The sequence below is a fragment of the Rhinatrema bivittatum genome, chromosome 3 (genome assembly GCF_901001135.1).
Source record: "Rhinatrema bivittatum chromosome 3, aRhiBiv1.1, whole genome shotgun sequence".
In the NCBI taxonomy this organism is placed as follows: Eukaryota; Metazoa; Chordata; class Amphibia; order Gymnophiona; family Rhinatrematidae; genus Rhinatrema; species Rhinatrema bivittatum.
The window spans coordinates 227,940,804-227,955,523 of NC_042617.1; the positions used below are offsets into that span (position 1 = coordinate 227,940,804).

Consider the following 14,720-nt stretch of genomic DNA (forward strand, 5'->3'; position numbering starts at 1 on the left):
GCATTGGCACCCCTCCCTAACACGGTCCTTTCTTAATGTCTTTGTTTATAGAATCTGTTGAGTTCTACTGTGTGTCCCTCCTGACGCAGCCTCCGTGAAACACGGGTCCGTGTCAGGGGACCCTTCTTCTTGAAAATGTTTGCTTTATACAGTGGAGTTGCCGATTTAAAATAAAGAACACCCTTGGATTTGAACGTTCTTGGAATCTTGGACTGTGTAACCCTTTATCTATCACTTTTTATGAGATATTCTTTAAACATATCCAGTGGTGAAATTAAATCTTGTCTGGGAAAGTTCAAAATTATTAAGTTTAAGTATTTCAATGTGTTTTCAATGGCTTCGAGCCTTTTATCATAAAGTATCTCAGTTTTGGTAAATCTTAAGTAACAACTTTCCATCTTGTTAAGTCTTTTTCTTCCAGCAAATGCTTTTCCCCTTCTGACTTTATCATCCCAGTCTCAATATTAATAAAGTGTTGGTTGGATACTTCTGTTACTTTAGTTAATTTTACAATTGCTAATTCAAGTGCTTTTATAGCAGACCAGATGGAGTCCATTGTAACCTCTGCAGGTTTAACTAACTGCTGGGAGATGTCATTTAGAATGCTGGATTGTTGTTGCCCTTCCTTAGCTGGGTCTCCTTCTCCCATCCCTTCTTTAGGGGAAGTAATTTTAGGAAATCAGGAGGAATTGGTAGAGGTGGAGGAGGAGTACTCGGGGCTCCGGGATTTAGAGATGCTTCGGCCAGAAGGGTAGGCATCCGCTCCATGCCTAATTCTTCAATGGCCCTATTCACCGGCTGATTGTTGAGTACAGGTGAAAAGAAGGCATGGATCTGAGGTAGTGAAGGCTCAGATATGGGAGATGAAGTGGTAATCTCCCTAATCTTTGCCTTCCTTTTTGTATGAGGCATGCTTTTTTGAAGAAAACGTTAAGCAGGAGACCCTCAGATCGCAAACATTTCCTCTCCACAATCTTAAATAAAACCTTACTTCTTCAGTGGAGGTTTTGAAGTGAGGAGATTGAAATATATGTTAGAGTTTTAACTCAGTTTTTTGCTCATCAGCTCTTCAGTGGAAGGAAGTCCAAAACTTTAAGAGAAGAAATTTATCCAAAACTTCAACAAAGCCGTGCGCCCCTTTGGTGACGTGCTGGCGGCGTCGATGCGCCACAGGGGGCTGGCTTTTAAACCTTAGCCAGTCGCCCCTGGTTGACCTAGACAGAATCAGGAAATGGCAGGTGTAGCTCGTCAGGGGCTGGGACCTCTGCCTCACCCCTTTCTCACCGTCAGCTCTGGTTCCAGGTAAGGGAATTAGTGGAAATAAAGTCCTCCTTCACTCCTCTGCCTCCCCGCACATTAAAAGGACATTCAAAGTACAGTCTTTTGAGGTAAAAATATCACTTACATTATATTTACTTGCACTGCTGTGGTGCCAACCAGAAAACCCTGCAAAATAAAAAATAAAGAGGCACCTGGCTCCCATATTGCATTAAGCCTATTGTAACACATGTTAGGTGTGGGCTTGGCTCTCAGAAAGCTTTGGGTAAACTGAATTACAATTAAAATATAGTAAAACTCCAATACCAAAACAGCAATAATAGCCAGCATTCAAACAGTGACAACCCTACCTATGAGAAGGCAATGCTACAAATATTACACCAGGGCCTAAAACACCAATTTGGAAACCAGAATAAGTTAAGCCACTACACACAAACTACATACTAGCAGAATACCTCACCTCTGTCACACAGGCAGAACAAAGATCGACCTTCACTAAATGTAGAATGGAGACCATACAGTATAAATTGAAATGTGCCGACAAAAACTAAATTGGATACTGCAACAAGCTAGATTCTGTATACAGTGCAACAATGGAAAAAGAGAAACATTAGCATTCTTCATAACATTCCAAATAATGAAATCAAGAAATATAAATCAGCAATAGTAAAACCATACTAATAAAAATAATAAAGATTTCAAAATAGCTGAACATCTGATAGTTAAAAACTCCATAAAACTTTTAACAATGTTCCCAAAACCAATGAAATATTTTAAAATAGAGACATCAGATAATACCCAATAATTAAAACTAATAAGAATTTAAAGATCCACTTTCTTTACTTTCCAGTCACCCTGAGATTGATCGGGATTACTGGGGTTGAGGGAGCGCACAACTTTCTCTTCCCTCACATGCATGCTGACACATACACACATGTTCTCACATGCTCACTCCCTTGCACTTGCAGACATATACATAAACACGTTCCTCCTAACCGCTGACACACACGCGCTCCCTCGTACCCACTGACACATATACACATACATCAGTCATACCCACTATCTCAAATAGACACAAACACATGCCTCAGTCACACCTGACACACATTCACTGCCGTGCACCCTCTGACATATATGCACACATGCATGCTCCCTCGTGCTCTCCCACTCTTTTATCCCCTGTGGCTCTGAATATGTAATTTTTTTTTCTTACACACTGGTGGGCAGGAGGGATCCAGGCAGGGCTACTAGCTGATGGCCTCGCTGAAGGAAGAGGTAGGGAGAAAGGCATAATGCAGCAGGGTGGGGTTATTTTTTGCCTCTACCCTAACATAAGAGGGGCTGTCAGCAGATTAAGTCAGAGCCTGAGGCCTTCAGCCATGGTGAGGCAGCAGCAGGAGGTCTGCTGTATGCCTTGCAAGGCCAAGAGAGCGGGGTAGTGTAAGGAAAAGCCTCGGGAATGTTTCCTGCCGCCGTGATGATAAGGGGAGGGGGCAGGAAGTTATCTCACAAAGCTCAGCAATGTTGCAGAAAAGATAAATGTAGGCCTATAGAGCCACACTGAATCCATGGAGAGAAATAAAAGAGAAGCCATGGAACCGCAGCTGCGGGGGAAAAAAACTAAATAAAAACAGAAGTGAGCGGAGAGTCGCTGTGGAAACTTCCACTTCGCCAGAACAGCTGCTGCGGACCTGGCGTTAATTGCAGCAGCTCTGGAGGCATGGGGCTGCTATGATCAATATCAGTGTCATGTGACTGGCCTGACCAGCCCTCTGGGACATGCCCGAAGCCCCAATAAGTCAGTCTGCCCCTGTTCTTCCTAGCTACAGCATGAGACCCTAGAATGTGATAATTAACAGGACGTATGCAGGGAATGGATAGCCAAACCTTGCTTTGTTTGGCATACACAGTGCACATAGCACTGCCTCATCATCTCCCTTCTGATCTTCCTCCTTTGAGTCCTTACTAATCTTTGTTTTATCCCCAGGCAGAGTGAACTAGGCAGAGCATCCAATGAGCACTAGATGTGATGCATTCAGTGTTAGGAGCAGCAGCAGTGGAGGGACACTGCAACCACATGCAGCAGCAATGTTAACTAACTGAGCCAGCTGCCCAAATTACTTCTCCCTTATCCTGCACTTGCATATAAAAGGAGCAGGTCCATCATGACAGGTTGATATGAGAGTCTGCTCCATCTCTCCCTTGAAAGACTAGAAGGCTTTCAATGCTTCTCTAACTCTTCTTTTGGCCATATGATTTCCCTCCATGTCTGCATTGCCTGCCCTATGGAGGCTGGTGTGCCAAACAACATTTTTATTAAAGAAGGTGTGCCTTGGGTTTGAAAAATTTAGGAAACACTGTTATTAAGTATATATGTTTTTAATGATTGCTTACTGTATTATTATTATTATTGAATTTGGTTCCTTATATTCTGTTTGGCGTGCATCTCTTGTTGTGATTAGCTGTATATATATAAATAAACGAAAGGCTCTCGAATTCTATGGCAGTTTCCTTGAGCCTTCCAATTCCTACATATTTGATAAATCGGGCCCTAGCTATCTATTCTCCAGTTTCAATGGTTTTACTGTTTAGCTAATTTTCAACACATTTAATTTCAAATTTTGAACATACCTTTAAAAATATTTTGTGGTTGTCCAGTTAAGAGTTGTTGCTATTTTTTTTTTCTTACAAAATATTTTTAAAAGTTGACAAAACCCTTTTGAGGACTCCCACGTATCCAATACAGCATATTATCATCTTTCCATTGCTTTGTCTTTACTAATCTAGCAGATTTATGCAATTCTTCTGCATAGTCTTTACGGAAACCCCCAAAGGCAGCCTTATTAACGAATCTGGCCCTGCAGGAGGGTCATAGCTTTGGTGTAGGCCAAAGAAAGGTATCCTTTATCTGTAGCATCCCCTTATGAGAGGTTGCTGCAGTGGTTGAATCTTTCATATCCATGAATGACCCATAGTGATTTCTGTGGAGATTTTAGTTGGAGTGGTTGGAGGTTGCTGTGTATTTTGGGAAACCTTTCAGTTCATCCCTGTGTCATTCGCTTCAGGGCCTCCTTGCCAACATGGCAGAAATCTTTTGGAAGTGTGAGTGCCAATCTGTTACCACATTGGGAAGAGAAGAAAACCATTGAACTACTCATGCAGTGTTCACCCAGTGGAGACAGCAGAGGAGATGCCCACACGGTACACTAAGGAGGAAAAGAGTGGGGTTGAGATTCAAGATTAAGTAGTGGATTCTAGGTGTCATTAAGGGGAAAATCTCATTAATAGGAAGAAACGTTGCCAGCTACCATAGAAGCAGCTTTAAAATACAGGAGGAAACAATGGGGACCCCATCTAGAGATTGAAGGAAACACAGATTTCATTATTGAATGTTTAATTATGGATACAAGGAAGAAATGTACCATGTGCTAAATTATGTTTGTTGAACAAGTACTTAAGTAAAGCTTTTTTATCTTGGAACACCACCATTGTGTACTGACTATTTCTTGGCATTTATAAAATTAAAGAGGAATTCAATACATAGTGTCCTGAAGGTATATCCTCCGCTGCCACACCCCCTTGGGTGAATCCACATCTGTGTTTACAGGAGTTAGGACACAGCCCTGGTATTGAGTGTGTGACCCTGATCTGTAGCCCAGGACAGGACTACATATATTACTTTTTTTTTCTCTCCTGTCCAGGAAGACAATTCGAATGATGGAAGAGAAACAGAAGAAAATTCTAATGATGGAAGCCAGCCATCAAAAAGGAAGAGGATGGGTTCTGGGGACAGTTCCAGAAGTTGTGAAACTTCTAGTCAAGACTTTGGGTATTACCAATTTTCTTCATATTTTTCTTTTAAATGTGATATGATAGGTGAGAAATACTATCTATGATTTTTCTGTTGGTCGTCTTATATAGCCTGTGATAAAAGAAAACACATAGTTGAAGCCATATTTTTTCATTCTAGAGTATCTTCCTCTTTATCCTAGATTTTTCTTAAGCTCCTAATCTTGTTCTCCCTTTAAAAGAGACTAGTTAAATTGCTGTCACTAAAACTGACACCACTGCAGCTCTGTGAATTGTTCATTTTTTAGCATCCAGTCAGATGAATTCAGAACAAGTGGGTTATACACCTCTACCTGCAGATGGCGTTGGAGCAAACTGATGTCACAATACATATACCCGTGCAGTGACACCTGTATTCTCCATCTCCAGCAGATGGTGGAATGTGAATCTCCTCACTGGGATTGCTTCAATTAAAAGAAAAGGAGAATTGAGGAAATTTGCCCGGCTCTCCTGCGGTGATACCAAATGGTCCCTCCCACAGTTGAGAATTCCTGAGGTGATTTCCGTGGTCCCTCAGATAAGTGCCTTGGTATGGTAGTTGGCTTTTGACTTAGCTACTTAAGCAGCTGAAAGGCAGTGGGTTCAGGAAGCCGAGGGTAGTGGTGATGGCACATGCCCTCGCCCTCTGCCGCCAGAGACCATCTCTCTTCTCAGCCGGGTAAGGCTGAGCTCAGTAAGTTTAAAAAAAAAAAATTATACAGAGACTTAGAAGGAGGTTTTTGTTATGTAGGGCTTCCTCCTTCCCCTGGTCTTTGTGCTTAGCATGCTATTCTGGCGTTTGTCCCACTCCATGGGAAGTCGAGGGATGTGGGCAGCCTGTCGGGTTGAACAGCCGCCTTAGGCTAGGCCCCGCTCCGAGGCTTTTTGTAGCATGCCGTGTGGTAGGCCGCAATGGCATTTTGCATGCTTTCTAAGGCTGTCCTCTCAGGATTGTCGGCCCGGTGTGTGCGTCTAGCTGTGTGCCCAGTTTTTGGACGCACAGTCAGGCCTTGTAATCTGTCCACGTTAAGCGCTGCTGTAGTGGCTGCATGCTTACCTCTATGCACAACTTGTACTGTGTATGCGCTTACATTTTTTGTGCGCCTAGGTAGGCACCCAGATGTGTGACTCCTAAGTGCATAATTTTGTGCTCCTACATTGAGCGTGCATGTGAAAAAAAAAAGGGAAAAACAACTAGATACACGCCTCTGGCCGCCACTCAGCGTACTGTGTGCCATAATACTGCATGTGCCTTGGAAGGCTTAGCGTCCTCTTTGCACTGCTTATCATATTTGGGCATCTCAGTCAGGAGTGCCTGATAAATTGTGCCAGTGCTGTTTGGAGGATCAGGGAGACTTGTCTTCCTCTGATTTCACTAGGCCTGGTTCTTCCCAGCCGCATGTGGGTCTGGGTAAAGATGACTCAAGTGGGGCACCTGATTTTGGAACTCCCTCAACCGGTTTCTCAGCAGGGGAATGTAGCTCAGTGAGTACTCCTCAGTTACCTCCTGGTCTGGATATTTCTACTTTTTCATGGATAGAATTTTTTTCCAGGGGTGCAATCCTTTCATCAGGTGTAGTCCTATCCAATGCTCCCACAACAGAGGTGCAGGTAGGAACCTTGCCTGCACCTTCTGTACAACTAGACCAGCAGCGGGACCTCTTCTCTTGAGGATGGTGAAATTCCCCCCAGATTAGAACCATATAGAACTATGTTATGGTTCTTTCATAGAGATGTACTGCCAGCTCTGATTTCCCAGACCTTGAAAATGCTTGGAGTTCCTGGGGCAGATTGTGTCTGAGCCAAAGAGAATCCATGATGGAAGCCATTCAAGAATTGATTGCTCTTGAGTGGGGAGCCCCAGAGACTAATTTCAAAGGGGGTTGGATTTTGGAAGACTTGTACCCTTTGGATCAAGTGGTAAGAGAGCGCTTACATTTTCCAAAGGTAGATGCACTTGTGTGTGCAGTCTCCGAGTGGACTACTATTCCCCTGGAAGGCAGAGCGGCCTTGAAGGATGCTCATGATAAAAAGATTGAGACTATCCTTCAGCAACATTTGAAGCAGTGGCAATGTCCTGGCAGATCACTTATTGTTGTTCCTTGGTGGTTCGCTCTTGTTTGCTTCTCTCCCAGGAGGTTGATGTCCCTTGGGTAAATTCCAGGGCAGTTATGGAACCAGCTGCTGCCTTCTTGGCAGATGCGGGCTGTTATCTGGTCCGCACTTTAGCCAGAGGGATGGCTTTGATAGCGGCCAGGCTTCAGTTATGGTTGAGATATTGGTTGGCTGATATGTTCTCCAAGGCTAGCCTCACCAAGTTGCCCTTTAATGGCTCGCCTTTGTTTGGAGCAAGTTAGAGAAACAGGCTAGTGAGTGGGGCGAATCACCAGTTCCTTGTTTGCCGGAGGATAAGAAGGATGCACAGCGCTTCTTTAACATGAGAGGTCATGCTAATGGATCCAAGCGTTTTTGACCCTACAGAGGTGCGATCTTTCAGAGGATTTGTCCATTTGGTAGGTTTCGGTCCCTTCGTCCCCAACAGCCCAGAAGAGGCACAGACTCAGGTAGTGGAACCTCCCTAGCCTCCCAATGAAGGCTTGCCTACCCATCCCCAGGAACAAGAAATAGGGTTGGGGGGGGGGGGGGGGGGGCTAGGGAGTTTCCCTAGCCCCACCGGACTGGCTAGTACTGTGATGATGGACTCGAGTCTCCTTAGTTGGGGAGCTCACTGTCAGGAACTGAAAGCGCAAGGACGCTGGAATGCAGAAGAGTCTCTCTGGAACATCACTCAGGCTGTGGAAGCCAGGGTGGTCCAGGCATGTTTAGTTTGGTGTCAGGCTGCAAGGTCGATTGGTCCGAATAATGTTGGACAACACAACGATTGTGGCAGAAGTACATCTCCAGCTGATCTCACCCTTGCACATAGCTGGAAGAGATATTATAAGAACAGACTTCTCAGCAAAGAGAGTCTGGATCGAGGAGAAGTGGGCGTTGCCAGACGAGGCGACTCAGCTGATTCTGGATCACTGGGGCTTCTGTTCCTAGATCTCCTGGCGACTTCACGCAGTGTGAAAGTTTCGCAATTCTTCAGCCATAGGAGAAATGTGAAGCCATTGGGGATCAATGCCCTAGTGCAGGAGTGGCTGGAAGACAAGTTACTGTATTGCCTTTTCTCCAAGGGATGGTGCTCGTGATAGCTCCAGACTGTCCCAGGAGACCATGGTATGGAGATCTGTGGAGACTCCTGGTGGACTCGCCTCTTCGACTTCCAGTGCACAGGGTCCTGTTGTGGCAGGGAGCTGTCCTTCACGAAGATCCAACTCGATTTTGTCTTATGGTATGGCCTTTGAAAGGACTCACTTGCTGAAGCGGGGATACTCTGCGGCAGTGATTTCCTCCTTACTGAGAGCTAGAAAGTTCTCCACTTCCTTAGCCTGTGTGCAGGTTGAAGAGTGTTTGAGGCTTGGTTTGAGGATCAAGGTACTCTTCCTTTCTTAGTCAAGATTCCGCTCATTTTGGAATTTTTGCAGGATGGCTTGAATCTTTAAAGTTGCAAGTAGCGGCTCTCATCTGTTTCAGGGATCAGGTAAATGGTGGTTCCTTGTTGGCTCATCCTGATGGGATATTATCTGAAAGGAGTGAACCATTTTCATCATCCCTTGTGGTTTCTGGTGCCCCTTTGGAGTTTTAATTGGTATAGGTTGTCTTGGCAGGCCCTGCGTTTAGACCCTGTCCTTGAAAATGGTGTTCCTTATGGCAATTTGCTCTGCTCGTAGGGTTTCCGAATTCCAGGTCTTGCCTTGCCATGCACCTTTCCTTCAGGTACTCCTGGAGCGGTATAGCTGCATACTGTTCCTTCCTTTTTACTGAAGGTGGTCACTGAGTTTCACTTGAATCAGTTGTTTTTCCTGCCATCTGTGATCAGAGAGATGCGGAGGAGTGTAGTCTTGCAATATTGGATATCAAGAAACATATTGTCAGGTATCTGGAGGTTTCTAAGCGTTTCCGGAAGTCTGTTTGCCTGTTTGTTCTTCACGGTGGTACTAGACAGGGAGAGCTGGCCTCGCAGGCTATGATAGCTCGCTGGATTAAGGAGGTAGTCACGGCTGCATATGTGGATGCTGGGAAGCCGTTCTGGGGCTCAAGCAGTGTCATGGGCAGAAGTTAGATTGTTGTCCCCTGTTGACAAATTTGGCGAGCTGCGACGTGGCCGTTCTTACACACTTTTCCAGATATTATCGTTCGGCTGTACAGGTCCTGGCGGATGCAGCCTTTGCATGTGTGGGTTTGACTGGACTGTGGGCAGCCTCCCGCCCTATTCAGGAATAGCTTAGGTACATCCCACTTGTTCTGGATTCATCTGACTGGATGCTAAAAGATGAGAAATTACTACTTACCTGATAATTTCCTTTTTTTTTAGGACCTTTAGATCAATTCATCTTCCCTTCCATGGCTGCCAAATGTTTGCATTTTGGTCCTCTTGTGTGAGTATGTGTTACAGGGTTTACTGGTAAGTGTTAATCCAGTCCCTAGATTAATATTTATGCATTCTTCTTTGAGCTCAGTGTTGACTGTTAGCTGAGTATTGAAATAGTTGTTTTTAATCAAGATTTTTGCTAGTCTGTCAACAGTTTCTTTTGAAGACAATACTTGCAGGCTGATGTCACTGCAGGGATATACGTACTGTAACGTCAGTTTGCTACGTCTCCATCTGCTGGTAGAGGTGTATAACCCATTTGTTCTGGATTAATTTGAAAGTATCAGGTAAGTAGTAATTTCTCATTAGTTTTCAAAGATAACATGAATTAAAATCATGGAAATAGTTGACTATAAATGATGCCAGCTTTTGGAACTTTTATGTTCTCTGTGTCTTTCCAGAAAAATGTGCTACAATTTCTGCCTTGTAAAGGTTTGGGGCATTAATTATCAAAGCCGAGCTATTGCACTATCAGCCTCCATACCAAGGTAGCAGTTTTTTCTGTCGACAAGCAAGGCTGAATGTCTTCCAACAGCACTGAGCAGTGCCATCTCTCTGAGCTTAGTAACAAAGCATGGTGCTCCTGCACATGTGCTGCCTTGTGAGCTCCTTGGTATGATTTTCTCTGAGCTTTTGCATGACCATGTGACCAAAACAGTGAAAGATTTCAAAGGGGCATGAAATAAATACTGTGGATCCCTAAAGGCTAAAGGATGGAATAAATGACTGCTTCATGGAGCAGTTGGTTCAGGAACCAATGAGAGAGAGGGAGTTATATTAGACTTAATTCTCCGTGAAATGCTGGAATGGTGAGAGAGGTAACTGTGGGGTGGACACTTGGCAATAGTGATCATAGCATGATCAAATTTGAACTAATGACTGGAAGGGGGACAATATGTAAATCTACAGCTCCAAGACTAAATTTTCAAAAGGAAAACTTTGATAAAATGAGGAAAATATTTAGTAAAACATGGAAAGGTGCAGCTGCAAAGGTTAAGTGTATAAGAGGCATTTACATTGTTTAAAAATACAATCTTAGAAGCGCAGTCCAGGTGTATTCCATGCATTAAGAAAGCTGGGAAGAAGGCAAAACGATTACCAGCATGGTTAAAAAGTGAGCTGTGTGAGGCTAGTCAAAAAAAAAAAAAATCCTTCAAAAATTGGAAGGATCCATCTGAAGAAAATAGGAAAAATCATAAGCATTGTCAAGTTTAGTGTAAAACATTAAGGCAGGCTAAGCGAATTTGAAATGAAGTTGGCCGTAGAGGCAAAAACTCATAATAAAAACTTTTTAAAATATATCCGAAGCAAGTAACCAGTGAGGGAGTTGTTTGGACCATTAGATGACCAAGGGGTTAAAGGGACTTTTAGGGAAGATAAGGCCATTGCAGAAAGACTAAATATATTCTTTGCTTCTGTGTTTACTAATGAGGATGTTGGAGAGATACCAGTTCCGGAGATGGGTTGTCAAGGGTGATGATTCAGATGAACTGAACCAAATCACTGTGAACCTGGAAGATGTAGTAGGCCAGATTGACAAACTAAAGAGTAGCAAATCATCTGGACTGAATGGTATGCACTTCAGGGTTCTGAAGGAACTAAAAAATGAAATTTCCGATCTATTAGTTAAAATTTGTAACCTACCTGTAAAATCATTCATTATACCTGAAGACTGGAGGGTGGCCACTCTAACCCCAATATTTAAAAGGGCTCTAGGTGTGATCAGGGAAACTATAGACCAGTGAGCCTGACTTCAGTGCTGGGAAAAATAGTGGAAAATATTCTAAAGATCAAAATCACAGAGCATATAGAATGGAACACAGCATGGATTTACCCAAGACAAGACTTGCCTCACAAATCTGCTTCGTTTTTTGAAGGGGTTAATAAACGTGGATAAAGGTGAGCCAGTAGATATAGTGTATTTGGATTTTCAGAAGGCATTTGACAAAGTCCCTCATGAGAGGCGTCAAAGGAAACTTAAAAGTCATGGAATAGGAAGTGGTATCCTTTCGAGGATTACAAACTAATTAGAAGACAGGACATTTAGAAGGGCAAGTAACACATTTAAATGGTCAGTTTTCTCAGTGGAAAAGGATGAACAGTGGAGAGCCTCATGATCTGTTCTTGGACTGGTACTTTTCAATATATTTATAAATGATCTGGAAAGGAATACGATTAGTGAGATAATCAAATTTGCAGATGGTACAAAATTATTCAGAGTAGTTAAATCACAAGAAGATTGTGATAAATTGCAGGAGGACCTTGCGAGACTGGAAGACTGGGTATCCAAATGGCAGATGAAATTTCATGTGGACAAGTGCAAGCTGATGCATATAGGGAAAAATAATCCATGGTGTAGTTACACAATGTTAAGTTCCATATTAGGAGCTACCACCCAGGAAAAAGATCTAGGCATCATTTATTTATTTTGTTTTATATACCGATATTCTGAAACAATCATACTGGTTCACAACAATATATAAATCAGATTAAAACATAGATAATACATTGAAATTGACGACTCAGTGTGCTGCGGCAGTCAAAAAAGCAAAAAGAATGTTAGGAATTATTAGGAAGGGAATGGCAAATAAAACGAAAAATGTCATAATGCCTCTTTATCGCTCCATGGTGAGACCGCACTTCGAGTACTGTGTACAATTCTGGTTGCTGCATCTCAAAAAAAGATATAGTTGCGATGGAGAAGGTACAGAGAAGGGCGACTAAAATAATAAAGGGAATGGAACAATTCCCCTGTGAGGAAAGGCTAAAGAGATTAGGGCTGTTCACCTTGGAGAAGAGACAGCTTGGGGGGGGGTGGGGGGAATATGATAATGGTCTTTAAAATCATAAGAAATCTAGAAAGGGTAAACGTGAATAGTTATCTACTCTTTCAGATAATAGGCTAGGGGGCACTCTATGAAGTGAGCAAGTAACACATTTAAAGCTAATGGGAGAAAATTCTTTTTCATGTAATGCACAATTAAGCTCTGGAATTAGTTGCCAGTTAGTGCAGCTGGGTTTAAAAAAGGTTTGGGTAAGTTCTTGGAGGAGAAGCCCATCAACTGCTATTAATCAAGTTGTCTAGCATGGGAGCTACTTAGAGTTTTTGTACTTGCCATGTTCTTTTAGCCTGGATTGTCCACTGTTTGGAAACAGGATTCTAGGCTTGATGGACCCTGGGTCTGACACAGTATTGGCAATTTCTTATGTTCTTATGATGGAAATGAAGAAAAGAGTGCATGGGGGAACTTGCCAGTGCGGCGGTTACTACCCCTAACCAATAATCCTTTATACTGTTGATGAAAATATATCATGGCTCTCTACTTCAGTGGCAGGGGAAAAAGGGGAATTGTATTTGAACAGCGGTCAACGAGGGCCTCAACTTTTACGGTCTGGGCAAACAAGTATGGGGGTAACTTGCTGATGCGGCAGTTACTACCCTTAACCAATAAGCCTGATACTTTGATACAACTCGAACATTGCTCTCTGCTTCAATGGCAAGGTGTAATGGGGAAATGGATTCAAACCGCAACCGATGGCCCTGACGTTTACGGTCTGGGAAATTGATAAGCATGGAGGTAACCTACACGGCACAGCAGATACTACCATAATCTTGCTGGGCAGACTAGATGAACCATTTGATCCTTGTCTGCTGTCATTTCTATGTTTATATAGTTATATTTTTCTATATTGTTAATCTTAATGTGGAGTGCGCACTCTACTACACTGTCGTCATAGAGCCCTGATATGCAGTTCACAAAGCTCATGGTGTTAATGAAGATGCTAGAGAAGATTTTGCTGGCGTGGACATCAGAGACCTGGGCACAGAACCTGTCCAGGTGAGCACAGAGTGCTTCGGAGCCTGATCTTTCATTGAGCCAAGTTCTTCAGCCCTATTCCAGCAGGCAGAGGAGGAGCTATTTTGGCTCTCTGAAGAGGATGTCTCTCTTCCAACTCTGGCTCAGAGAGAACTGCAGCCAGCAGACTAGCTTGCTGAGTTGGGGAAGAATTTATTTGCCTCCTTGACTTCTGAGGAAGGAGAGAGGTGCTTTGAGCCTTTCCTATCTAAAATGGGTGAGGTGTTTCGTAAACAGGTGCCCCAATCAGCTCCACTCTAAGGCATAGCTCTACACAAGAATTGCTGGCCATGGGTGTTAGCCCTCAACAGTTTGTGGTTGGAGTGTTCCGCCCTGAGTTGGAGGAGGATGAGGAAACTTTGGCTAGGTCAGCACCCATCCTTAGCATGTCCCTTTTGAGGTATCTGAGGTCTTTGCCCCAGTCATGGTTCAAGATCTCCCCATTGCGTGAATCAGAAAAAGTTCAATGGAAATTTGGTCAGACCCCTTGCCAGACTTATTACAATACTCTTACCCACCTGTAGACCTCTGCTGTTCCAGGCTCCTGGATAAGTCGTCAAAGGCATTATACATTAGCAAGGAAACAGATCTGAGAATGAATGTTTTTGACCTTTTGCGGTTCTTACAGTCTCCGGAGGACTTGGCAAGGATCCCTGTACACAGGATGCACCAGGATCTGCAATCCAGAGTAATTTCAAATAATGTCTGGCTTGTAAGAAGGTGAAAAACTGTGAGTTTGGAAGCTCATATTGGTTCTTTATTGTCATGAACATCTGACACTCAGTAGTATTTGGCATGATCAGCTGGCCTATGCATCTAATTCCCGCTACCTGCCAGCTCTGAAAAATAGACCTGTATTGACTGCCAGGAAGAAAATGTTTATTACCACAAAGAAACAGCGATGTCAGTTTCCACTGGTGTCTAATCCACTGCCAGGTTTGCACCACTGGCCAAATCAAGATATCTCTAGCTCCCTTAACCTTCATTTATATGTAGTAAGCAGAATGGAGACCATAGTATAGTTTATCCTCTGCCAAGTCTTCTGTATAATACCTGTAGACTCCCTGACACCATTCGCCCATAAAGTGCAATTAGCATGCAATGTTATAGAACCTTAAATTGGGGAGGGCTATAACCCCCCTTTTTGTTTGTATTAGAAAGTTTATCATAACCCATCCTGGCTCTGACCCTCCAGATGAACTAAATAAAGCTAAATCTTTGGGAGAAGAGATCTTTTCTTCGTACCAGCATGGCAGCATATGAAGCCTATAGAGTATCTG

The 14,720-nt window shown here is 43.3% G+C and overlaps 1 protein-coding gene across 10 annotated transcripts in view; it reads left to right on the plus strand.

Annotated features, from left to right (window-relative positions):
- Positions 1-14,720, plus strand: part of PHF10 (PHD finger protein 10) — an 885,396-nt gene that overhangs the window by 109,234 nt on the left and 761,442 nt on the right. For 6 of the 10 annotated variants that reach the window (XR_003855489.1, XM_029594266.1, XM_029594268.1 and 3 more), the window contains exons 3-4: positions 4,980-5,107; positions 9,527-9,616. The exons of 1 other annotated variant lie outside the window; for it this stretch is intronic. Coding sequence is in view for 8 of the 9 variants with exons in the window: in XM_029594266.1 (XP_029450126.1) it covers positions 4,980-5,107; positions 9,527-9,616 (218 nt within the window). In the remaining variant the exon portion in view is untranslated. The remainder of the gene's footprint in view (positions 1-4,979; positions 5,108-9,526; positions 9,617-14,720) is intronic. 3 more of the 10 variants (XM_029594271.1, XM_029594272.1, XM_029594273.1) reach the window with 2 other exon arrangements.